The sequence below is a fragment of the Coffea eugenioides genome, chromosome 11 (assembly GCF_003713205.1).
Source record: "Coffea eugenioides isolate CCC68of chromosome 11, Ceug_1.0, whole genome shotgun sequence".
Taxonomy (NCBI): Eukaryota; Viridiplantae; Streptophyta; class Magnoliopsida; order Gentianales; family Rubiaceae; genus Coffea; species Coffea eugenioides.
In genome coordinates this window covers 14,596,801-14,624,484 of record NC_040045.1, presented here as the reverse complement: position 1 = coordinate 14,624,484, position 27,684 = coordinate 14,596,801, and the positions used below count along the sequence as shown (strand labels likewise).

Sequence of the window (27,684 nt, the reverse complement as noted above, 5' to 3'; positions counted from 1 at the left end):
ACAAAAGGTTTAGCGAAGTCAGGCTAGGCTAGCACAGGAGTGCTGCACATTACCAATTTCAGTTTCTGAAAAGCCTCATTAGCCTCTGCACTCCAATGAAATCCATCCTTCTTTAACAGCATGGTTAGGGGCCTTGCAATAGTCTCAGACCCCTTCACAAACTTCCTATAGTGTCCAGTCAAGCCAAGAAATCCCTTCAATTCTTTCACAGCAGTTGGCTTTGGCCAATTCACCATACTTTCCACCTTCTTAGGGCCTTCCATCACCCCTTGTGCAAAAATTATATGGCCTAAGTATTCTACCGTGGCTGAGCAAATGAACACTTGCTTCTTTTGGCATACAATTAGTGCTCCTTCAGAATGCTTTGTAACTCTGCAACATGCTTAAGGTGGCTCTCCAAGGTAGGGCTATATACCAATATGTCATCAAAGAACGCCAGAACATATTTCCTCAACTACTCCTTGAAAATATGGTTCATAAGGCTTTGAAGGTAGTTAGGGCATTGGTCAAGCCAAATGGCATAACCTTAAATTCATACAGCCCTTGGTGAGTTCTAAATGTTATCTTGTGCCTGTCTTCCACCTTAACCCTAATTTGATGGTAACCAGTCCTTAAATCAATCTTGGTGAAGAATCTAGAACCATGCATGTGATGACCTAGAAAAAAAATTATTTTCTCACCTCCCAACTATTTGCATTTCTATTTAAATTATATTTTATAACATTTTTTGCATTCATTTAGTGATTTACTTGTTAATTGATATGTGAGTTTCTCTTGCTTGCTTACTTTAACCTTCGAGCGATTAATTTCTTGAAAATTGTTGATTTTGTGACTTATGGGTGAATTTGGCCAAAACCCTAGAAGAATGTAAGTTGAGATATTAGTGAAGTTAAGAAAGATTTTGCGAGTTAAAAAAAGGTTAGGAATGCTAAGGGTTAATGGTAAGAAACCTAAGTGGAAGACACTATTCATGGAACTATTCCTAGTTGACTTGAAACCTCATCTTGTGGCCAACATATTAGCTCAAAAAGACAACCAAAATGGCTTCATTTCTTTCCTTGGCTGGCTGAACTTGAGAGAGAGGAAGAGAGAGAGAGAGAGAGAAAACTCCAATCTTCTTTAAAATCTTGAAGAATCAAGCTTTTCTTTCATCAATCTACTTGAAACTTTGGAAGATCTTGAGAGAAGAAGGCTCCTAAGGGTTGATCTTGCCATCATCCTAAGTTAATCTTGCTAGGGTTTGAAGCTTTGAAGATGTAAATGGCTAATCTACTCATTCTTTTGCTTTTCAAGGAAATTTGGTCTAGATCTTGGTAGATTTATGGTATTGGGTTAATGATTGATGAAACCCTAAAGGATTTGAGTATAATTTATGGTGGATTCTTGTCTCTTGAGATCCTAGGGTTAATGATTGATGAAACCCTTAAGGATTTGAGTTGATTTATGGTAATTCTTGGTGGAAATTGGAGTATATATATATACATACATATATATATATATGCTGAAATTTTTGTTTAGATGATCTATTGTCATGGGTAAAATTTTCATCTTTACCTTCCTTGAATTTGAGGCTTGTTTGTACACTTGGACTGGAATTTTTTTTTAAGGAAATTGATGCTACTTGATTCTATGTATGTTGGTTGAAGAATGTTGAAAATTTTGTAGGAAAATGAAATGGTAATATGGGTTATCTTGTTGGAACAAGTAGAGTTGCAAAAAGGTGAAAATGTGGCCTAAGGTGACCAAATTTACGAGTTAAAACTCTAGCTTTAATTCTCTTTAAAAAAAAAATTGTTTTGGATGGATTTTAGCTCAAAAAGTTCTATTGAAATTTGATCTTGGTATGTATAATGATTTTGGACAAAAAATTTAAAAAAATTTGAAGTTAAAAAGGAGGAAAGTAGGATTTTCTCCAAAGTTTAGTAGTTGATAACTTTATGAATTGATTTGACCTTGGATCTTTTTTCTAATAGAGTTTTGGTTGGTTTAGTTTAAGAAACCTTATTAAACTTTGATCATTGTCTGTAAGATGATTTTGGGACAAAAGCTACTTATGTAAGTAATCGAAAAGTGAACTTTTGCTACGATTTGCTTTCTAGAAAATATTGGAGGATTGGAATGCCTTGTCTAAACCTTTGAAATGCTTTTGCCCTAATGGAAAACTTGAATGGATTGAAGTGTCTTGATCAATATGAAAACAAAGTTTTGTACTTAAGTAAATTGATTTGGTGAACACTAAAGGTTCACTTATACATTGTATTTGTCTATTAGAGTTTCAAACTGAACGTACAAGCGATCCTTCTGTGGACGCTTAAGTGCTATTTGGTGTGTGTTCTAAGTGCATGATAGCAATATATATATATATATATATATATATATGCTTGATATGTCAATGAGCTTGGGAAATATGCTATGACTATGAACTTGTTTATGAGGAGGCGAGTGTGTACTTTATCACACTCGACCCTACTGAACTATTATTGCTATAAGTGATTATGATATGATATTAATGATATGTGGGGGCCCCAACCCAATGGCTAGTTATTCGAGATCGAGCCGACAAGGGTTTGGTCGACTCGATTAGTGAACCTTGGGTAGTATATGTATGTTGGATCCATACTATACTGGGTATACTAGAGTTGTGACGACCCCACTTCCCCCTAAGGCGAACCAGAGGGTTGGCGGGTCGCCTGCCTAGCTCTCGCCAGGACTCACGCAAGTAAACCGACCAAATATCCACGTATAACTTAAACCAAAACACAATCCGCCATCCAATCATGCCAACTTTTAAGCGGCTTGAATACTAAAACACATTAACTTCAAGGATAACAGCAACCGGAGTTAGCCAATCGGCGGCTCCTAAACACCTCACGCGTTACATTCAAGAAGTAAGGTCTTACAGTTTCCAAAACATGAAATTTCATACAGCCCGAGTATATATACACATACAAGCCAAATATTATAATCAGGGTTTACACATCTCCAGCTTCAATCCCAAAACAAAACTATATCGTTTAATTCAAATACATTACAAGTCACAAAACGAAGTAGATACATTCTTAAGAAGATATAAGCAGCTCAGATTTCTCAAACCTCAAGACCTGTCAAGGAAAACAAATAAACGTGGGGTGAGCTAAAGCTCAGTGGTGCCCCAAAATCATGCAATCAAATAAAACAATTAACACGTATTGATTCGACTGAAGTAAATAAATAGGGAAGCAATAATATTCAAGTATACCTTAGACTGGTCGAGGGATTCACCCAACGACATTACGTCCAACACTTATATTTATAGACTGATCGAGGGATTCACCCACCGACTTTACGTCCAGCACTTGATTGTTATAGACTGATCGAGGGATTCACCCAACGACATTACGTCCAGTACTTATATTTATAGACTGATCGAGGGATTCATCCACCGACTTTACGTCCAGCACTTGATTGTTATAGACTGATCGAGGGATTCACCCAACGACATTACGTCCAGCACTTATATTTATAGACTGATCGAGGGATTCACCCAACGACATTACGTCCAGCACTTGATTATTATAGACTGATCGAGGGATTCACCCAACGACATTACGTCCAGCACTTATATTTATAGACTGATCGAGGGATCACCAACGACATTACGTCCAGCACTTATATTTATTATTATAGACTGGTCGAGGGATCCACCCAACGACTTTACGTCCAGCACTTGATTGTTATAGACTGATCGAGGGATTCACCCAACGACATTACGTCCAACACTTATAGCAAGCGCAAGCAAAATATTCACGAAAAACACTTCACACAAGTCACCACTCGAACGGCTAGTGTGATAAAGTACACACTGCTCACTTCGATGGATCAAAACTCATTTCTTTGCAAATTATCACATATCGAGTCAAGAAAGCACTTAATTCAAGTAGGAAAAGAACAGGCAGGGACACTCACCAAGAGTGGAGTTCAGATAACGGGTTGGGAGTCGAATTCCGTGTCCTCGAGAAATCCTAGAAACCAAATTTTGAAACTATAAGTTTCTATTCAGTTTTTAACTTATTTGTAAACGAGTTTATTTAATTTATTACTAGTTACTTCCTCAAGGAATTTCTAAAAATCTATTTAGATTGAAGCTTAGTAAAAGTAGTAAAAGTGTTTCTGACTTTTATACTTGGAGAAGGTATCTAATATCACTTACTAGAAACAAATCGATAATTTTCCCAAAATCAAAGTTAGAAGGTTACTTTGGATATTTCTCTAAAGTTACGGCTTTTGCAAAAATTATCCGTAAAAACTATTTTCCACTAGAATAGGGTTTCTTGCCAAGCAAGTATCCCAAGCTTTTCACTAAAGTTGGTAAAACTCGTATTTTGAAACTTTCATGTAGTGGACTATCCAAGTGCAAAGTTTAGGGAAGGAAAAGAATTAAACTAAGACTTAGAGTTTCCGAAAACTATATAACTCATTTACTAGAGTTTATCAAAGCCATTTTGAGCGGAAGAAAGTTATTGAATTGGAAAGTTTTAGGCAAAATGCTAGTTATAGAGCTTTATAATATAATGCTAGCTGAAGAATATTTTTGGTAAATTTTTGAACACAGCTACTCGAGTTTGTAAGGTCTATACAATTTCCCCGCTCCGATTCCATTTCGAAGTCGCAATATAAATCAAAATATTGCAAAAATCACATAGCACGTTACTAGGGCTTCGTCAATCATTAGCCCTAGCTTTCAACAATTGCATTTCCAAATAAAATAAAATAGTCAACCAAGGCTTCATCAATCATTAGCTCTTGATTTCAGCAAACCCAATATAAGCAAGTCAAATAAAAGTGAAGTCCCAAAGACATTCTAGCAATCTAACTTCCATCATCTAGTAATACTTTAAAATCATTTAAATGGCCAAGGGCTTCATCAATCATTAGCCCCTAGCACCCATCCAGTAATTCATGTGACAACCACGTTAATATTTCAAGTATTTAAATCTACTAACAGTAATTTAAAACCAAAGACCACATTTGCAGCAGCCTCCTACTCAAGTATTTGGTCCAAAGCCAAGAAATTCCATCCATGATTCTTTATCAATCAAGACCAAGGCTGGAAAATTTTCCAGCTTATCCAAAGTTACACTTTACTTATTTCCAAAATTGGATTCCCAAGATATCAAATGATTTATTGCCAAACAGATTTACAGGCTACTTGTGCATTTAGTCATGCATTTCGAATTCCTAACATCCCAAAAACAATTCAAGACTCTATCTAGCAAGCCACGGATGAATCTTGTATGAAGGAATTTTCTGTTTTCACGTTATTTACTCAGGTGAAGTAGGCTATTAAACTCTCACTTTCTCATGCAATGACTTACCTAAACAATGCACAATTTCCATTCAGGAGTTGAAGTTAAATCACCGTTGTAATCTTCAAAATTTCCAGGTTCAAGTTAATGGTAATTCGAAAAGGAATTCCAGCAATAGCAGTGATTTCATAACAGAATTTTCCTTGGTTAAAACAGGATTTTTTGTACTCTATTGGCTCTTGAAAAACATGTAGCTAGCTAGTGAGGATTTCCAATTCAAATCCAGGTTCATACTATAATTGAATTTGTCAAACACAAATCCAGAATTTTATCCACTAAGTTCGGATGGTAGTTTGTGAAATAGTTTTTCTGTTTTCATTTTTATTTTCCTGGTTAGCCAAGCTACAAAACCTCATGCAACTTCGATTAACTTGTTGTTAACTGGTTAATCATATACATTAACTCATAAAAGCCCCATAATCATAGATTGAGAACTAAAGATTCAAATCCAGGCCTCGGAAATTCAGTTGCAATCCAATTCACCAATCCAGAATTTTTTCTAAGTTCCTAGCTTTATTGTCCAATAGTGTAACTCAGCATGCAGGCCCTTAAGCATTTTATCATCCCTTAGCTAGTTAAGATAATAACCACAACTCATAAAATTTAAGCTAAATAAGTAAATCAGCCCTTAGTCATGCTCGGCAGAATGTTAACATCAAACCAGAAATTCTTAGGTTCTTTAGTACATCAATTAACTTCATAGAATTAACATGCATGGTATTCATCATCAAGTTTTACCCCAGCTAAAGACATTTAAGAGTTCAAATTATCACCGAAAAACACAAATTAAGCTGCATTGCTCAATCAGCTTCTCGGCAGAAATGGTTTGCCCAAAACAGAATTTTCCACAGCTTTGGTTTCATCATTTGATTACACAAATTAACACATGCAAGGCCACAGCTAGCTTAAGCCACCTCTGATCATCCATTTTTATTCCAGAAAAATTTACCTCACAGCAAGCTAGTTCACACACGAAATTCTGAAAAATCTCTGCTCCCTCTCGGCTCTCACACACACGGCAAGTTTGATGATTCTGGCTTGGTGTAGTGGCTTCAACTGATGGAGGTGGAAGCTGGTGATGTTGCAGCCGTGAAGTTGGGTGCAAATGGAGTTGATGGTTCCCTGATCTCTTCCCTCAGCTTACGAACAGGGCAGGAACGAAATGGAACTGCAGCTCGCGGCTTCTTCCTTTGGTCGATACTCACGAGGAGCAGCTCTCACTCACTTGCTCTCGGATGCTACAATGAAGGTGAGGTGCAGCTGTGGTTTGATAGGTGAAGTGGAATGAATGAAGTGGTGCCGTGGTTATGGAGATGTTTGTGGGCAGAATTGGTGGAGTGTAGGATTTGGTTTGCTTGTAGAATTGGTGAAGTTGTGGTTGGCTAATTGGGGTGGCAGTGGAAGGCTGTAAGAGGGAGTGTTTGGCCGTGCATGGTGAGGTTGTGGTGAAATGGAGGTTTTGTGAAATTGTGAAGGGCACTTTGGTCTTTTCACCTTGCTCCCTAACCTCGACTAAACTCTCAATTCTAATCTTATTTCCAACAATAATCCCCAAGTGTGATTTGAAAGCCTAATTATACGTTAGTATACTTAAACTGTTTTATCGAATATATGCCGATTACGATTTAGTATTAAGGTTCCTGACATTCTTATTAGTATTTAACGTTATTCTTAATTAAATCAGGATACTTTTAATTTCTAAATTTTGATAAGAATTCGATTAGGCATTTAACTAGCCACTTAATCATTATATGAAATATTTCAAATCTCAAGGTAAGCAACTAAAATAAATGTAAACGAAATACAAGATGATATTTATATATATATATATTTTTCAGGGTTCTCACAAGAGTAATACCAATTCTTGGAAATTTGTGGTGTGCGGGCCCGGTATGGGATGAAAGGTGGATGGAGTGGTGTGAAGTGGTGATTCTACATGGACATGAAAGTTGACGGAATGTCAACAACTTGAATTATTGATAGATCGAGTGTTTGCTAGTGCTCAGTATCCTTATTGGTTTACATAGCGATTTTTATTGATGTGCTCATATAATACCTCTTGTTATGTTTCTTGTTGACCTAAGAAAATGTGAACTCTTTGCTCTCTTGAATTGCATGCCTTTCTTTTGTTTTCCTTAGCAAGGTTGGTTCGTGATTCGAGAGATTAGCACTTAATTTTGTTTTAGTTAGACTAAGAGATTAGTGTATTAGATTATTTGAATGACATTTGTAAACTTAAACTCTCTTTTGTACTTTTGAGTTGCTTTGATAGACAACCTTATGTATCAGTTGTATTTAGTGTACCTTGTGGTAAGTTTGGACTGGTGAGTTTGATAAGTGAGATTTGTTAATGAAACCTGACGAGAGTTGGGCAGACGAACTACTAATACCTTAGGGTACGCTTTAAAGAGAAGTGGGGTCGTCACAATGCAGCTCATCAATCAATTCATCTATTAGTGGCATGGGGAATTTGTCCTTCACTGTGAGGTCATTGAGCTGCCTATAATCAACACAGAACCTTCAACTTCCATCCTTCTTCTTTACCAGTAGTACTGGAGATGCAAAGGAGCTATTGCTAAGTTGTACATATGATCCCCATTTGCAACATTTCATTTACTAGTTTCTCTATTTTAGCTTTCAGCACATAGGGGCACCTCTATGGCCTAATCTAGAATAGAGCTGCTTCTTCTTTCAATAGAATGCCATGATTATGGCTTCTGATTGGAGGCATGCCCTGTGGTTCAGCAACGACTTCTTTAAATTGGGCCAATAATTCCTTCATCTCTACTGGTATCATCTCAAAATCTTCCCTATCCTCCTGTACTACATACAGTTGGGTAGTGATCCCACATGTCTGTTTCTTCTTCAATTTACCCAATTTACTTCCCTTTATGAATTTCAACTTTAGCTCTTCTACCTCTCTTTTTAACTCCACTGATTCCTTCGCTTTATGGAACTTCATGGTCAATCGTTTGAAATCAAATTCAATAGGGCTATACTTGGCTAACCAATCAACTCCCAGCACTATATCACATCTCCCCAATTTTAGTGTGTTAAATTGATGTTGGAAATCATACACTTGTACCCTCTACCCCAAAGATTTTTGTAACTGCCTGGATTCTAATTTCTCTCTATTTGCTACATTAACAATCAAGGGTGCCCCAGTGACCTGTAGTTGTAAGGACTCTGCTAACCTTTTATTTATGAAGTAGTGAGTACTGCCATTGTCAATAAGTATTAACACCTCTCTTCCTGCTAGACTACCCTTCATTTTAATAGTCTTGTGTTTAGTTCCCCCAGCCAATGCGTGAATGGAAAATTCTATGTTCTCATTACTTAGTTCTCTCTCAAGACAATCACAAAATATTTCAGCATCATTCCCCTAGCCCTCATGTGTGTCAACTAAGTCAACAGGTTCATCTACCAAGATGAAGTGCATATGAGCTTGTTTGCAAACATGCCCCAAAGTGTAGGGCTCCACACACTTATAGCATAATCCCTTTTCTCTCCTGTAACTAAACTCGGAAGGGATAATCCTATTGAAGTGATCAGCTGAGTGCGTTCCTGTCTTATTGTTCTTATTGAGAGTGAGTTCTGGTTTCTTGTACTGAGAGTTAGGCTACTTTATTTTAGTTCTGTGGCACAGAGTTTTGCTTATTAACAAATAGGGAAGAAGGTGAGGAGAGATATTTTAGTATTAATTTTCCCTTGAGTTTTTCTAATGGCTTCTAGGTTTTTCTCCTATAGTTTAGTAGCTTCAATAGTATCTGCTAAGGAAAGGAGTTTTGTCATCCTAACCATATTCACAATTTCACTTTTCAAACCACTAAGAAAACAGGATTTGTAATAAGAATCAGGTTGTCCAGGGAGGGATGTCATTACCATAGATTTCAGCAGCTCAAATCTCTCCAACTATTCAGCTACACTCCCAGTCTAAAGCAATTTGTTAAATTCCTCTATAGCTTCCTCTAGATTTCCTTCTCCAAATCTCTCACATACGGCAACTATAAGTTCATCCCATGGAACTACCACTCTCTCATAATACATCCCATGGAACCAGATGTCTGACTTTTCTTTAAAATATAGTTGAGCAATATCTGATTTCAGTTCCTCCTCTACTCCATGGATCTGAAAGTATTTGTTTGCTCTCCTAACCCATTCTCTAGGCTTATCCCCATCAAACATAGGAAAATCAATCTTAGGCAGTTTGGCTCCCTCCTTTCCTTCTAACTTTTCAGGTTTCCCTTTAACCAAATCCATTTTCTGATCATTCCTAGAACTGCAACCTTCTAGCTCTTTTCCCTTATCAATCAGCTTAGCCATAATCTGTGCCATCATATTTATCATACCTTCATACTTCTGATCCAAGTTCTTAATAGCCTTCTCAGTACTCTCTTGTCTGTGTTCCATTGTCTTCATAGCCTACTGTAATCCCTCATTTCTATTGGCGAAAGTTTGTACTGCACTCCCCAACTTAGTTAGATCCTTTCTCAGTATTTCATCCTGTGTTTTAGTCATCCCAATGGCTCATAACTGAACTCTGATACCACTGTGATGATATCAGGCTGCGCTAAGGAAATATGAATCAAAACTAAAAAACTAAGATAGCAAAAGAATCAATAGCAAATTGATGAAATAGTGAATTAGTGAATTGATGAACTAGAACCAAGCTCAATATTGATTATATTGATAAGATGATAATACAGACTCAGAGACATAGAGATAGGAAGAAGGTAAACAAGAATAAAGGAAATTTGGGGAAGGGGAAAGAGTTGGGAATAATCCTCCCAAATCCTACTGATTATAAAATATTCTTCTATTGTCCTATTACAAAGTAAATCTCACTATATAATAGCTACAACTAGCTAACTATCAGTTGAAAGCACTAATGACATAAGGCCACACGGCCATTTCCCCAGAAAATGACAAGGGCCTCCTTCACATTTGTTGTGCAGATTTCCAGTGAAGGCGTGCTCCTGCTCCCACACCTTTTACCTCGCCTACTTCCTTTCCTTTCATGCCTTCCTTGCTTGATTCACGCTTCAGCTTGTTTCTTCCTGCATATTTTTGACTTTGTGACACTATGGCTGCATTGGAGTCAATGGAAAAAGAATTTGCAAAAATCGGGACATGGGTTTTGTTCAGGTTGACAAAATATAATGTGAATTCAGTGAAAAGTTTGGGTCTTTATGCAAGAAGGAAGAAATTTTCAGGGAATTTCTTGATTGACTTAACTAGGAGTTTAGGAAAGACCACAACTAGAAATACGATAGCATTAGCTTTGGAGAGTGTTGGGAATGCTTATCAGAGTCCTAGAAATAGGAACAATATAATTGGGGTAGGATTATCGCTTATTAGAATGCCCAGGAATGTGGATTTTGGGTTGCTGTAATTGGGAATAAGTGAAAAAGGAGAGATTTTGGAACTTGCAAGAACTTGCACGCCTAATGTTAGGGTGATACTGAACTTGGCTGCTTCTCATTTGGCAGAGTTCGCAAGTTTGGTGGAAGTTGCACTGGCTAAAGGGGAGATTTTGATGGAGGCTAAGCCAGGAGATGTATGTGTTTTAATGCTGATGATCCTTTTGTTATGAGCCTTCATGGAAGTAAAGAAGGTCATTGAAGCTTGTTATCATTTTCTTTTCATTATTTTTGGTGGATTGCTTATTTAATTTGTTTTTTGTTCTTCTGAAGTGTCATGCATCAGTCATCTCTACTAAGCAGTTTATTCAACTTTGTGGCAACGAACCCCGTAGATGGGGGAGGGGGCCAGCCCTATATTTTATTAATCCAGAAAATGAAACAAAGTGGAGTTCTCTACATCAGCAACCTACAACTAAGGGTAACTAGCTCCCTGCATGAACAAATCTAACCCCTGCCCAACTGGAGATGTCCAATGTTACCAAAGACTGAGTAGCCTTCGGCAACTAGGCAACGGAAGTAAAGGTACGTTGACCACCAACCCCTAGACTCGCCAGAGAATCCGCAACCGCGTTTGCTTCCTTGTACACATGATCTAAAGAACCATTAAGACGCTGAAGGAGATACTTAATTTTGTGAATAACGTTGCACAGCGGCCACATCGATAAACAGTTTGTCGACACCAAATGAAGTAAAGCTGCTGAATCTACCTCCGCCTGAATCCTATGAAACCTGTTCTGCGCACAAGTCTCTAATCCATGTTGAACGTTTACTTTATGATTATGTTTGTAGTCGCATACTGATCAAAAATGCCTTGAACAGGGGAAGTCTATGCTGATGTTATAGTCATATCTGTATTTACTTTCCATGAACCTATATAAAGTGCAAGTTTACTTTAGCATGTTTAGTAAAACAATTTCCTCTACAATTTTTTTTGGCCACCGAAGGGATTGTTTTGGACTACCACGATTTTGAAAATACTACTGTGTTACCTTGGATATTTGGATTGATCTCTCAGGAGAGCTCCACAAATGAGACGATAGCACCCTGCAGTTTTTTGTTATCCTCAAGAAGAAAGTAGCTCTAAACAATCATTCACCTGCGTTGTTTAGATCCTAAGACACTATCGCTGATGGAAAACATTGAAAATGTTTGTAAAATTGCAGTACTGACACTTTAGGCATGTTCTCAATTGATTTTACAAACGTGATTTTAACTTTTAATTTTGGAAAAACTATTTTGTCGTGTTCTCAACTGCTTTTGAGAACATGGTATTAGATTTTTTAAGCCCAAAGAAGTTGAAAATCAGAATCATGTCTTGAGTTGCTTTTGGTTTGTGATTCTGACATACTGTTTCATGTAGACAAAAAATACCCCTTCAAACTTTAGCATAATTACTAAACTATCTAAAAGTCAGATAAACATTTTTGCCATACATCTCTCTCTATTTCTTCGTATTTGCAATCTCATCTCTAGATGCATCCCCCCACCCTCCTCTTCTTTTCTTATTCAACATTTAATCTTAATAAAAAAATTACTTAATTACCAAAAAAAATTATTTGTTTAGGACAAAAGGCACTTATTTAGCACATATGGGCAATTTGGTTGTCTTCTTGTCAGGATTAGCTTTTCAACTTTTTTTGAGTGCATTTGTTAAAATAGCTTTTTTTAACTACAAACGAGAACACAAGTTACTCTAAAAAATCTAATTCTTAAGAATCAATCTATAAAATCAGCTTATATAAAATCAGAATCAGTTAAGAACAGGCCTTTATATTCTGTTAGAAATTGCAGTTGGAAGTTAAAAATGTGAAAGATTCTTCAATTCTAGCTTTGACTTTCCTTGATTGGAAACTCTAGCCAATGTCCTAATATACTAAAATCTCTTTCTTGATGAAGTCTTGCTCATATCTGGTTGAGGTATGATGGACTGAAGTATTTTTGCATTTTTGAGCTGAAGTGCCCGCTTGAACAGGTTATTGTAGATGTTGGAATAAGAGCATGCTCATGGTTTCAAATACATTGACCATAGTACTTGTATCAAATAAGCAAATAGTTCATTAAAAATTCTAAAGTTTCACATTTGCGCATCAAGGATTAAAATACTCTACATTCTTCAATTTAATGGGTCAGTTAGCACCTGAAATTTATGATCATGGAAAGACTCATATCCGAAGCCAAAATGTATTATTAAAGTGAAGGCCATCTCTGAGAGATCCTATAAGCCCTCATGTACACCAAAAACCCTTGCACAGTTGATTGATTAAGGTTGCATCTAAGGTCTACTAACTTCAAATTCTAGCCACATATGGCTCAAAAGCTGAGTATATGGGGAGCATAATTGAAACATTTAAGAACCAATTTAGATATCTAGGTAGCTAAAACAAGAAATAGATATCTAGGTATGCTGTGACAACTTAGATGTCTAGGCAATGTTTAAGGAAAAGATTCTGGAAAATGAGATTATTGAAATTTCTGATCCAGAATACAATGTATAGAACATTTTCTAACTTTTGACTGAGAAATTGTAATTGTTGCACCTGAATAATTTCGAATAATTTCTAGAACTCACTTTACTTCTCGTTTCTCCCAAATCTGAAGCACTGATACACATAAAAAGTGAAGTAAAACGAAAAGGTGCATGTTTATACATCTGATTTCCTTCATTTTTCTTATTTTATTGCTATAATTCCTTTTTGTCCTCCACCTTAAAATGGTTTTTCTGGACGGTGTTGACTAAAAATATTCTAGTAGTTGTAAAAAGAGATTATGTTGCACTAAAAATCTGGATAAAATCATCGGCAAAATAGTTCAAGGTACAATAAAGATGTATTCTATTAGATCTATTCTCCAAATTGCTTGCTGAAGTAGATTCAAACAATTTCACTTTTTATTTCCTTCTTTTTCAGTTTAATAAATGGAGCATATTTCCTAATCCTAGTGAAATTTTATTAATTGGCTCATCTGTTACCAGGATAATTTAGTACTCCCTAAATCCCTTATTTCTTAACGCACTTCAGGAGATGTGTTTTTTTATCAATAGTGTTAAGAAGTTCAAAGAGAAGTTGAGACTAACTTCTGTCTTTAACCTTACTGAGGTGATTGTGACAAAAAATGTGCGGGGCCAAATGGGAATTGTTGTTAGTGTCCAATATTATGAAAACATAGAGCATACTTACACACTCTTCCCAATTGTATGGGCGTATGGCTGACGGACTTCTTTTCTTCCCAACCAAAAATAAATAATAGGAAAAGTCAGTAGGGCCAAGATTAGTTTGTCTGTCAGTGAAATCCCACAAAGAAACTATCACGTCCTTTCATGCTTCCATTGTGCTGTGGTAGCTTCTGTTCACGCGGTAAATTTTATGAACAAGTTTGAGCCAAAATTGTTTACTATATTTGGTATGTCACAAATCAGAATATACCAAAAAAGAAAAGTATGTCATTTCAATGGGCCAGAGGGAGTAGTGAGTAGCTTTTAAATTTGTATGGGATAGTGTGCTTATCGTTGCCTTTAGTCAGCTTGTAACTGGAAGGAGCATGAATGCTTCATTTAAGAAAAAGAACTTCCTTAAAAATTGACAACACCATGTTTATAGAACTTTAGAATGATAGATCTGATGTTCATTGATGACTGTATGAACCTTTCTGGTTTACTGGCAAAATCATTTCTCCTGTAGAAGCTTATTTATTGACACTGGTTGGCTTTTCAAGCATGGGTTGCTTTCTTTTTTTGGCTATGTGCCATGGAACAAAATTCTTTCGATTGTTGGTCTTATATTTTAATGGACTTTAGGGTATACTAGTAGATATGCTAGGGATTCATATGATATTCTTCTGGCATTTAATAGAATCAGGTGATTATGTTCAGTGTATAATTTTCAAGTTACTCGTCTTCCCTTGCATCCACAGTTTACAAGTATGAAATCCATTAGAAGTTTCTTTTTCTATGTAATCGAGTACATCTTGACATATGTGAAGGTGTCTGTATGTGTTTGTGTGCAGATATGCCTTTATGTTTGAGGAATAGGACCTGGAGGAAGAACTATGAAGATGTTGATTTTCTTTCAATTAGATAAGCTGGGAAATTTTCTTCATTTTAATGCCCTCCCCCCCCCCCCCCCCCAAACAAAAAAAAACATTTAACTAGCAGTAGGACATTTCCTTAATTCTTTTCTTAGGTACTCTTCGGTCGAGGAAAGGGCAAAAACATTCAGTTGGTTTCAATGCAAATGACAAATGGAGGTTATGGAGTATTAGCAACTTTGGAAGGAAATAAGGAGCTGTAAGTCCATAAACACTTTTTGCGTGAAGTCATGCACTCTTGATGGCTTGCACTGGCATTTGATAAGTTCATATTGAACCTTGAATTTCTCTCATTAATTTTGTGTTAAATGTTTGAATACCATGATACAAATATCACATTTTTAATTTTAAATCTCAAGTATTTTTCATACGTACGTTTTAAAAGATTCTGCATATACAAAATTAGATGTTGTAAATTTGATCTGGAATAGAAGACGTCTTTCAACAGGACATTGCCATTACTTGCTTGGTAGAGTCACTGTTCATGCAAAATACTTCTATCTTCCTTCTTCATATTTTTCAAAATTTAGCAGCAGAGTCTTGCCTCTAGCACCATTCTTGTTGCCTGAGTGGTGGTGGCCTTCTCCTGTTGGACCACACATTTTTGACATGCTCCTTCCAACTAGGACCCTTCCTTTGACGTATAAATCAGCTAAATACCAGGTGCAAGTGTAATTTTGAACCTCCTCTCCGTGCAACGTACTTAATTTTAAAAAGCAAAAAATAATTTTGGGCTCCATCTCCAAATTTCATTCCTAACTTAAAATACATGAGAGCAACCACTCCTAGTGCGGTAGGCTTCCTAGATCTGGGCAATTGGGTTAGATTTGGCTTATGTCGGAAGTTTACTAGCTGCCATAACTAATACTCCTCTTTTCCAACAATAGGAGTATAAACCACCAATTTACCCAAGAAATTTTTTTTTTTAATGTAATATGTCAGTGTATATCTATTTAATATGGAAGTCTTCACATGTCATGCAATATTCTGTTATGGAAAAAGATCTTGAAGTAACATGATAAAAGATTTGATTTACAGGTGATCCAGCCTCTGAGATCCATGTATGCAACCAATAGTGTGTTGGGAATTGCATGTAAGACTCTTTTTGGTGTTCTCTTATCAAAGAATGCTTGCAGTTAGTGGGAGAAAGTTTTAGCAGCCATTTTGGTAGTTATAACAGATTGAGAGTTTTTCATTTGTCATAAACAAAACAAATGTCATGTTTTAGTGCTTCCAAAAATAAAAAATTATAATTGTTTGAGAGGCACATTCTTGTTTTAGGCACAACGGAAAAAACTTAATTACGTCAGATCGTCAGTTATGACAAAATTAGCAGTAGACCACTTCAGCTACTGAATTACATTTCTTCTTTCAGATTTTATGTTACAGATAGCCTCATGACATTCAAAAATAGAGAGGGCTAGGGGACAAGATTCCTGGGTGCTTGACTGGATATAAGCAAATGAAATCGTCCAAACGTCACAGTAACTAAAGGGTTTCCAGTTCTATGAAGAGGAGAAAGAAGACCAAAGGTACTATTGTACCCGAAACGGATGATAACATATAAAAATCTAGCAGTGGAAAAGAAAGGTGAATTCTACATGCAATATAATATGTCAGGACTATTCACATAGATTTTGGGCTATTGTTTCTAAACTGGCTCCCAAGCATACAATTCTGAAGATCATAACATACTTTTTAGTTCTTACAGTTTTTTTTTCAACTTTATGGTAACTCATTTGTACAACAACTTGAATACATAGGCAATTCTTGTTAGTTTGTCTTATAGGAGATGATGCGAATACAGGCATCAATCCGACCATCAATTTGAATCACAATTTTTAATTTTTGATTTAATTATTTTTTAATTTTCTTTTGTTCTAGTTAGTTATCGTTTGCTTTCTAGTATGTTTGGTAAATAAAAGGGCCAACTTTTGTGTTAAGTCTTGAGTTTAATGGACCTTAGAAATTAGTTTAGTTTGCTTAGTAGGAATAAATGATGTAATCTCAGTCCAGTTTGGATTTGGGTTAGAGTAAGGTTTTTTATGTTTTCTATTTAAACCACAAGTCTCTAGATTGTAAAGAACTTTTGGCCATCTAATTAATGGGAAATGAGAGTTTCCACATTCTTTTTCTTGTTACAAGTTGATTATTTCTCCTTATCAAGAGTCATGACTTATCAATTCAAAGACCATGTTTGAATTGTGGTACTATTCCACCCTTCTATTCCGAGATTCACATCATGTGCTAGATGTTGGGTTGCGATTGTACCCAGTTTCTTGACTAGTGCGTGGTGATGGGTCGAGGATTCCATCATCATGTCCCTTAAATTTCAAACCTTGATTCTTTTATTCATTTAGTTATGAATTGAGATAGTATCAATAGGTTCGCAACTACAGGGATTTGTAGGATTAAACTGTCATACCATCCTCCCAAATTTGATTCTACATGACATAGATCTTGGGCTGGTGACATACGGGCTTCGTCCATTGATAGAGTTCATATCAAGAGAGAAGAATTATGATTCAGATTCAGGAAAGAATGCTGTCTACAAGGAAAGATAAGAAAAAGGAACTTATAAGTAAGCTATACATCCATGTCTTATCGAGAATCATAATTGCAGAGGCCCCGTCCTGGATCCAGACACGTGGCAGTCCAGGGAGGCCAGAGTTGGGCTTGGACCCCAAACCCATGAGAACCATCCTGGGGCACACCACCGCTAGGGCTCTGAAGGGCTCCAGGGAACAATCCCGCAGAGGGCGGGGAGAATCCCCCTCAGCGCGGGATTGAGACTATCCTGGGCAGGTCCCGAAACGTACGGAGGTCGGAGTCTCGAGCGGGTATAAATGGTAACGCACACCAACTACACAAGGTACGCTCACTGTTGGCAAATTACCCCTGATTGTTTTACTTCTCGTGAATTCCACTCACCGGAAGACTAATTTAACCGTCGGAGTGCCTCCGGGGACAACCTCGGGGATCCCCTACTAGTCACCCTATAGACCTCTTCTCGTTTATTTTGCAGGGTTTGGACACGCTTTCCTCATCAGCACGCCGAGCTCAGTAGGTCAGCTCGGTCCGGAGAAGCTCAGCGCTTCTTCAGTTGGCGCCGTCTGTGGGAAGCGAAAGAGAAGTATAGTTGTGTTGATGGCGAGAACGCGCTCCAAGCGAACCATCGAGAACACCGACCCTGGAGCCGGCGAGGGGTCCCAGCAAAGGGAGATTGAGGCGGCTCGGGACGCTGGGGGCTCAGCCCTTTCAGGGGAACGGAGACAGCAGATCCTCCAGTTCGTGACGGAGAACCTCCCCATGTTGAAAGACATGGTCCGACAGGCGAAGGAGAGGGGTGAAGCCCGGGGACGCACAAACCTCCAAGGCGAAAGAGAAGCAGAAAGAATCACCTCCCATTCCCTCAGAGAATGAGTCACGAGACCAGCCCCCCAGAAGGAAACGGCAACGGACTCCCCCTCGGCCACGAGTCTCGGTGGTCGGAGACAGCGAGAGGTGTTCCCGTGACTGGTCCGCTGGGGGTCAACCGAGAGATCCTTTCCCGCGGAAGCCTGCGCGGAACGAGCCCGAACGCTCCCCCGATCGATCTGTCAAGAGCCGACCGCGCAATTTCCCCCAGTGGAAACCTGTTCAAGACGAACTCGAGCAGATTTTGCGGCCGCAATTGTACGAGGACAATTACACAGTCTCGCCCTTTACCCGGGGGATAGAGGACTACCCGCTACCCCGGAGATTCAAGATCCCGAACATCGAGTTGTATGACGTTTCGACCGACCCGGAAGACCACCTCTCGGTCTTCCTCACGCACATGCATCTGCAAACAGCTGCGGACGAGATCCGTTGCAAGACCTTCCCCATGTTCCTGAAGGGGAGGGCCCGGCTTTAGTTCCAGGGTCTGGCGCCGGGATCCATCCAAAGTTTTCCCGAACTGGCCAGGCAGTTCGTCGCTCAGTTCGTCTCTTCGAAGACTTACTCAAAGAACGTGGCTCACCTGATGGCAATCAGGCAGAAGCCAGATGAGTCCCTGAGAAATTTCATGGCCCGCTTCAACACAGAGAGCCTGCAAATCAGGGACAAGGATGAAAGGTGGTAATGGCCGCCTTCATGAACGGGCTCAGGGCAGAGAAGCTCTTCTACAAGCTGGCCGAGAAGCCCCCCGGAGACCTGGAGGAGCTCTTGACCAGGACGCACGCTACCGCTAATGCAGAGGAGGCGGCACGCCTGAAGAGGGAGTCAGATCGAGAGCTCGAAGATTGGAGAGGACGGGAAAACCCCCTCGAAAATAAGGACGGTCTGGCCAGGAAGAACATTTTTGACCGACTCTCAAAGGAGAAAGCCCCCGCTCAACCGCCGCTTCCGGAAAAAGGGTACACCCCCCTGACTCGGCCCAGAGCCCAGATCCTGGCCGTTATGGAGGCGGAGGGCCTAGGAGAACGGCCGCCTAAGATGGGAACACCTCGGAACAAGAGAAATCAGGACCAGTACTGTGCCTTCCACCGTGACGTCGGGCATGATACGGAGGGGTGCTGGGCCCTGCGGAAGGAGATCGAGGATTTAATCCAGCGCGGCTTCCTAGGGCGATTTGTGCGACAAAATCGACCAGGCCAGGAGCCAGGGCGTACCTACCGCGGAGACAGGGGCTAGGGCCAGCGTCGTGACCGTCCTGAGCGGCGTGATACCCCTTGGGTCACTCCCCCTACCAGGACACTCAGAACCTGGCCGGGGTAATTAACACCATCGCTGGGGGCCCCACGAGAGGGGACAGCAACGCAGCTCGAAAGAACAGACGGCCTCCCCCCGAGGGAGATGATTCCCTGAAGCGCTTACGCATGGACGAAAAGATCACCTTTGGGCCGAGGGACGCGGTTCCCCTGGCGTCAGAAAACCACGAGGCCATCGTGATAGACGTCGTGACCAACAACTATCGGGTGAAGAAAGTGTACGTCGACCAGGGAAGTGCGGTGGACATCTTGTTCCACCGGGTGTTCAAGGAGCTCGGCTTGAAAGACAGGCAGTTGACCCCGGTTCGGACATCTCTAGTGGGTTTCACCGGGCCGCCCATCAACCCGGAGGGGATGATCACCCTGATGGTCACGGTAGGGCAGGCGCCCAAATGCCGGACCATCCCCGTCAATTTCGTGGTGGTCAAGCAACAATCCCCGTATAATATGTTCCTGGGTCGGCCCGCCTTGAACGCCCTCCGAGCTATTCCCTCCGAGCTATTCCCTCCTCGCTCCACCTCAGCGTTAAATTCCCCACCCCGGGGGGAATAGCCGAGGTACATGGAGATCCAGAAGTAGCCCGAGCTTGCTACTTGGCCATGCTCCGGAGACAGGAGAAGGTGGTAGCCCAGACGACCAACTTGGAGCCCTACATCCCGGGGGAGAAGGCCCGACAGTTGGGCACCCGGGACGAGATTGAGGAGTTCCCCTTGAGAGAGGACAGGCCCGACCAGGTCCTTCGCATCGGTGCGTTGCTGCCTTCCGAAGAGAAGGAGGGGTTAAAGGCCCTGCTGAGGGAGTACTCCCGGGTCTTCGCGTGGACGGTTGAGGACATGCCTGGGATTCCGACTGACCTGGCCGTCCACCACCTCAACGTAGATCCCCGCTTCAAGCCGGTGAAGCAGAAGAAGAGGAATTTCACCCCAGAGAGGAATGAGGTGATCAAGAAGGAGGTTGGCAAGCTGTTGGAATCCAAGATCATCCTGGAGGTATATTACCCGACCTGGCTAGCCAACCCGGTTCTAGTGAAGAAGGAAGACCAATCTTGGAGGATGTGTGTGGACTTCACAGACCTCAATAAAGCCTGTCCAAAGGATTGCTTCCCTTTGCCGAGAATTGACATGTTAGTAGACTCTACTGTGGGTTTTGACGTTCTGTGTTTCCTGGATGCCTTCAAGGGATACAACCAGATAGAGATGGCTGAGGAGAACCGGGAAAAGACTTCCTTCATTACTGAGGAAGGGACGTACTGTTACCGGACTATGCCGTTTGGGCTGAAAAACGCTGGAGCTACCTACCAGCGCTTGGTCAACAGATTGTTCCAGAATCAGGTCGGCAGGAGTATGGAGGTCTACGTGGACGATATGATCGTCAAGAGCCGAACTGACCGGCAGCTCGTTCCCGACCTGAGGGAAATCCTGAACATCCTATGGGAAAGCCGGATGCGGCTGAACCCGAAGAAATGCACCTTCGGGGTTAGGTCGGGAAGGTTCCTGGGATTCCTGGTCTCCCGAGAGGGGATCCGGGCTAATCCAAATAAGCTCCAGGCCATCATAGATATGGCCCCTCCGAAGAATATAAAGGAGGTCCAACGGCTCACGAGAAGGATGGCCGCCCTGAATAAATTCCTCTCGCGCTTCGCGGTGAGGGGGCTACCCTTTTTTCAAATCCTGAAAGCGCCTAAGGATTTTTAATGGACTGAGGAATGTCAGAAAGCCTTCACCGACCTGAAAGCATATCTGGCTAAGCTGCCCACTCTGACCGCCCCGGAGTAGGGAGAAACCCTGTTCCTATACTTGTCCATTTGCAACGAGACCGTTAGTGCGATTTTGGTGCGGGAAGACAAGGGGGCTCAGAGGCCAATATATTACGTCAGCCGTGCTTTACAAGAGCCGGAAACGCGGTACACATCAGCAAAAAAATTGGTCCTGGCCTTGGTGCACGCCGCCCGGAAGCTCCGACCTTACTTCCAAGCCCACAGCATCGTTGTCGTGACTGATCAGCCCTTACGACAGATACTCACGAAACCGGAGGTCTTGGGCCAAATGACCAAATGGGCCGTCGAACTAGCCGAGCATGACATTGGCTACCAGCCTCGCACTGCTATCAAAGCTCAGGTCCTGGCGGACTTCCTTGCTGAGGGGGCCGGTTTGTCTGTGACTGAGTCAAGCTCCCCGCCCGAGGAGGTACAGCCGGAAGAGCCGTGGGTACTGTTTGTGGACGGGGCCTCGAGTAAGGAGGGGAGCAGAGCCGACCTGCTGCTCACCTCGTCCACCGGGGAAGAGCTGACATATGCGCTCAGATTTGACTTTCCGGCATCCAACAATGAGGCAGAGTACGAGGCCCTATTGACTGGGTTGCGGGTAGCCCACCAGATGGGTATAACCGCGATCAAGGTCCGGAGCGACTCCCAACTCGTGGTCCACCAAGTTCGCGGGGACTACGAGACCAAGGAGGACATCATGAAAAAATACTTAGCCAAGGTACGAGAGGTGATAACCCTGTTTGATGTTTTTGAAATCGAGCAGGTGCCGAGATCACAGAACAAGCGCGCGGACGCCCTGTCAAAACTGGCGTCCTCTTCGTTTGCTCACCTGAACAAGGAAGTCTTGGTGGAGGTAGTCAAGCGAAAATGTATCGACCAGGTCCAAGTCTTGGCCATAGACAGCCCGGCCTCTTGGATGACTCCCCTCGTGGATTTCCTCAGCTCGGGTGTCCTCCCCGAGGACAAAACCGAGGCCCGACGACTCCAACTCAGGGCATCAAGTACGCCTACGTTGGGAGGACCCTCTACAGGAGGTCGTATCTGTCTCCCTGGCTAAAGTGCGTAACTCCCGAGGAGAGCGACTATGTCCTCCGAAAAGTTCATGAAGGCTTATGCGCGGCACATGTGGGATCTCGGGTGTTGACCAAAAAGTGTCTGCTCCTAAACTACTATTGGCCCTCAGTGTTTCGGGATGCTGTGGTGCTAGTTCAGTAATGCCGAACTTGTCTGATGCACGCCCCGCTGCGTCACCAGCCAACTCAGGAGATGGTCCCTATCCACAGTCCTTGACCTTTTGTCCAGTGGGGCATAGACCTTTTGGGACCCTTCCCCCGAGTTTCTGGGAGATACGAACACCTTGTGGTGGCCATCGACTACTTCACAAAGTGGATGGAAGCGGAGCCTCTGACTACTATCTCTGGAAAAGCAGTCCAGAAGTTCTTCAGGAAGAACATAGTTTGCCGCTTCGCGATTCCGCATGTCGTGATATCTGACAATGGGCGACAGTTCCCGAAAACCCCTTAAGGAGTTGGTGCGCCGAGCTCGGGATCAGCCAACACTTCACATCGGTCGGTCATCCCCAGGCCAACGGCCAAGTGAAAAACGTTAACCGAACCCTTCTGCAGGGACTAAAGACCAGGTTGGAGCTGACTCAGTCTAACTGGTTAGAGGAACTTTCTAGTGTCCTCTGGGCTTACCGAACTACGTCGAGGACAGCCACTCAGGAGACCCCTTTCTCCCTGACTTATGGGGCAGAAGCAGTGGTACCAGCAGAGATCGGCCTCCCGTCGCCTCGGGTACAGAACTTCGTTGCGGTAACCTATGAAGAAGAACTGAGGTGTAACTTGGACATGGTGGAAGCCAAACGCGAGGAAGCAGCGATACGGATGGCTAAGTACAAAAGTCAGCTCGCCCGCTATCATAACGCAAAGGTGAGGAATACGCAGTACCGGCCAGGCGACCTCGTCTTAAGAAAGAACTCGGTCAGTCAAGCTCATAGTTCCAACAAGCTTGATCCGAATTGGGAGGGGCCGTACAAAATCCTGGAGGCGAGCCGAGCTGGGTACTGTAAGCTTGCCAAATTAGATGGAGTAGAGGTACCTCGCACTTGGCACTTTTCGAACTTGCGATTGATCGTATGTTAGGTTGGTTCGAGATATCTTACTATCTGTTCTCCGGAATCCACCTTCGGGTCAAAATTAAATAGATGTCCGACTTCGAACCTTCATTACGAAGTTTGTCAATACCGTCTACCATGAATTATCGCATTATTTACTTGTTACTTCTACACTAGCACACTCAGATAATGCTAAGTGTCCTAGTGGGGGGCTCGGGGACAATGATTGGATAATGAGTGGAAGAAGTGCCTTTAAAATTTGAGGATTTGACGTTCGACCCAGGAGGTCGGTGTAGTTTGAAGCCTTAAAATCAGAGTCTGATGTTCGGCCCAAGAGGTCGACACGACGCTTCGGTTATTAGGACTCAAATTGGCGAATGAGTTTGATAGTTTGTTAGTACCCCAGTTTGACAATTTAGTTGTTAGCTTAAAGTTTGATAGATGCTCGACCCGAGAGGCCGGCACGCTGCCTTGGTAGATCAATTTGATGCTCGACCCAAGGGGTCGGCATGCCGCTTCGATTACTAGAGTTTGGCGCAAGCGAAAATTGGAAGTCAAAATCAGATAATTTCATTCAACATCATTCCATATGTGCATTAAAAACCTACCTATTACAAAGCCTGGCTAGCTCAAAAAAAAAAAAAAAAAAAGAGTACAGCTTAGCCCACCGATTCCTTCCCGGATGCCCTGCCGGGAGCCTCGCCCTCCTCCAAGGGAATCTCCGCCAACTCGGCCCTCACGTCGCTCCTACCCACCAGGTCCTTCAAGGCATGCCCTTTGCAATACCCGTCAAAGAGCCAGTCTAGTTTCTCCTCGGCCGCAGGGTTGTAGTCCTTGAATGCGGCCAAGTCAAAGCCAGGTAGGCCAAGCTCCTTCACCTGGTCCAGGGCTCGCGTGAAGCCGACCTGAAGGATGGGCTGGTTAAAGAGGGCGACGTCCTCGGCAAACTGTTCGGAGGAGATGAACTTCCGAACAGCCTTCCCGCGCTCCCGGCTGACGGTGCCAGATAGCTCGATGGCGTGGTCCGCCCTCAGCTTCTCCACGGCCGCCTTCTCCTGGTCCAGCTCCGACCTGGTGGAGGATAGCTGGATTTGAGCAGTTTCCAGCTCCTTCTCGGTCTTGCCCAACTTGGCCTTCAAAGAGTCTGTCTCCTTAAGGGCATGGGCAAGCCTCTGCTCTGTATCTCGATCCTTCTTTTGTAATTTTTCCAAGTCGGGAGACAGGTCGGAGAAGCGGGTCACCAGGGCGGCACCAGCGGCATTGGCCTGAGGAGTGGAAAGGGAAATTAGCATACTATCAACTCCATCCAAGGGAAAAGCAGAGACACAAGTGGTCTAAGTGGAAGGAAACTTACTTGGGCTTGGGCGGTGTAATACATGTCCTGGAGCTCGGACGAGCTGGCCAGTTCCATCCACCTCCTGTCACGTGGAACGACCGAACCCACTACCAGCTCGCGAGCCACCTCAGGAAACTGGACTCGGTCGTTGATGGAGAGTCCCCAGGATGGGCAGAAACGACGGGGATCGTGCATGGAGGAGGCCTGCCCCGGCTTCACGGGGGCCTCGTGGCGAAAATGCCACAAACTGGGGGGTGGCGTCTCCCGTGCATGCTCCTCCGAGGAGCCAACCCCCAGGTGGACCGGACCCGAGTGAGGGGCGCCCCCCGACGTTAGCAGGAGAGGGGACTGTGCTGGAGTGGGCACGAGCCTCTTCTCAGATTGGGAGGGCTCGTCCCCTCGGCCCCTCTTCTGCCCAGTCGCTTTCTTCTTGCTGGTGACCTGCTTGGAGGGGGACGGAGACTGGGATGCCTCCTTCTGGGGAGCCGAGCTGCCCCCAGGAGTCGCAGAAGCCTAGGAGGTCTTCTTGGCGGCCTCTGGCTGCAAAGTCTGGGCGGCCACATTGGCGGGCGTGCCCAACAGCTTGGAAAGCCTCCTCACTGCGACAAACACCACCAGGTTAGCGAAAACAAGTTAGCAAAAGAGGGGAGAAAGCAACGGACTGCAGGAGCACAGAGGCGGCATTACGGGTGTCATAGTCGGTAGGGGAGGGCACCACTTCTCCAGGGGACCCGGACACCGTCCCCATCAGCCCGACCGCAGATATCTGCTCGGTGGAGAACTTAGCCGCGTAGAGTTTCACCGTGGAACTCACCAGCTGGCTGAGGGTTTCGGAGTCCAAGTCTCCCGGATAGGGGTCGGAGACGACATCCCCGACCTTCCACGCAGATTTAACAAAGAAGAAGTCCCCCTTCCAATTCTTTACGAAAGAGGGGGCCCCAAAGAGCAGATCTTGGGTGCCCTTCCCACCCCGAACTTTGCTAATAGTTCGGCGGGAGAAGTAGTACCACCCAAGGAGGGAGAGCTTGAGGGTGTAAGAGGCTCGGAAGAGAGAAAGAGAATAGGGGATGGAGCAGATTTGGCAATAGATCAGGAATCCAATAATGATCCTGATCGAGTTGGGATGGACCTGGGTGATTCTGAGCCCCCAGTAGCTCAGGATCTCGGCAAGGGATGGAGGAATGGGGAGACGGAGCCCCGCGACCAGCTGCTCCCTATAGATGGCTACGAAGCCGGGGGGAGGTCGGCTTGCTCGGTCGTTGGGCCCGGCAACCCTCGGCTCGAAGGCCGGAGGGATAGAAAAAGACCTGACCAGCTCGGCAACCCCCTCGGGGGAGAGGGTGACCTCTTGCTGGTCAGGTTGGTCGTAGTCGAATCCAGGATCATCCCCCTGCTCAGGAGCAGGGGTCCCCTCAGAGGAGTCCCTATCCTCGCTTGCCCCTCCCTGGGCTCCGCCAGGGGAGTCATGCGGGGATTTGGGGGAGGGAACGGAAGTGGCCTGCTGCTCAATGAGGGCGTCGAGCTCGGCCACCTCCTCCAGGATTCGGGCAGAAGGAGAATAGGCAGATGGAGAACTCATGATAATTATGGGTTCGACCAGGTCAGGGATATGGAAGTTGGGGTTAGAAGCAGAAGATGAAGATGAAGATGAAGATGAAGATGAGGATGAAGACGAAGAAGAAATAAGGATCCTAAGGGCTCTACGATGGGCAGGAACCCGAGATGCGGTGGAGGTAACGCCGGACTGATCGGACATAAAAAGCAGAAGATGGCAAAGGGTAAAAGAGAGCGAAGAAGGAAGAAAATGGACTTACTGATGAACGGAATGGGAAAGATGAAGGAACCGCCAGAATCTGGGCACTGTGGGCCGGGAGTCTTGCCGCTGGAAATTCCGGGAGTAAGAAAATACACGAAGAGCGGGAAAATGACAAATAGAGTTGGAGGAAATCCGGAAGCCCCTATTATACGGAATGAAATGGAGGGAAACGGCCGCTTGAATTTGAACCGTCCCCATGTGAATGCATTTAAAAGCGGTATGGAAACCGAAGAGACGCAACAGCCGAAAGGACGTGAGCGCAGCATTTCAGTGACAGCGCTGTGCCGGAGGTGATCCTGGCAGAACAGGGCGACGCCGGTCTCCCACGTGGCAGAAGTGTAGATTAGGTCTGTCTGGAAGCCCTACCTAATCTAGGGGGCTAGTGCAGAGGCACCGTCCTGAGCCCAGACACGTGGCAGCCCAGGGAGACCAGAGTTGGGCTTGGACCCCAGACTCATGGGAACCATCCTGGGGCACACCACCGCTAGGCTCCGAAGGGCTCCAGGGAACAATCCCGCAGAGGGCGGGGAGAATCCCCCTCAGCGCGGGATTGAGACTATCCTGGGCAGGTCCCGAAACTTATGAAGGTCGGAGTCTCGAGCGGGTATAAATGGTAACGCACACCAACTACACAAGGTACGCTCACTGTTGGCAAATTACCCCTGACTGTTTTACTTCTCGTGAATTCCACTCACCGGAAGACTAACTTGACCGTCGGAGTGCCCCCGGGGACAACCTCGGGGCTCCCCTGCTAGTCACCCTATAGACCTCTTCTCGTTTATTTTGCAGGGTTTGGACACGCTTTCCTCATCAGCACGCCGAGCTCAGTAGGTCAGCTCGGTCCGGGGAAGCTCAGCGCTTTTTCAATAATGTTTAAGCTTGTCAAGATGGAGGATGCTGTAGTAGGGTAGGGAATATAACATGAAGGAGATGATTAGCAGAGCAAGGAGGAGCACGTAAGGAGGCTACGACTGTAGACAAGAACAGCTAAGAATACAACCAGAAGGAGTTGGTTGTTAGAGCATGGGGGAAGTGGGGAGAATATGGTATGGTTGAGGACGAGAAACGCT

At 43.4% G+C, this 27,684-nt stretch overlaps 2 protein-coding genes across 2 annotated transcripts; both read left to right on the top strand.

Moving 5' to 3' along the window:
• The first annotated feature begins 19,689 nt into the window (after positions 1-19,689).
• LOC113751997 lies at positions 19,690-20,133 on the top strand. Its single transcript, XM_027296141.1, has one exon. The coding sequence runs from the start codon at positions 19,690-19,692 to the stop codon at positions 20,131-20,133; it is 444 nt and encodes a 147-aa protein (XP_027151942.1).
• Positions 20,134-20,180: 47 nt separating this feature from the next.
• On the top strand, positions 20,181-22,403 carry LOC113751996. The gene is made up of 2 exons (XM_027296140.1): positions 20,181-21,167; positions 21,357-22,403. The coding sequence occupies exons 1-2, from the start codon at positions 20,181-20,183 to the stop codon at positions 22,401-22,403; spliced, it is 2,034 nt and encodes a 677-aa protein (XP_027151941.1).
• The last annotated feature ends 5,281 nt before the right edge of the window (positions 22,404-27,684 follow it).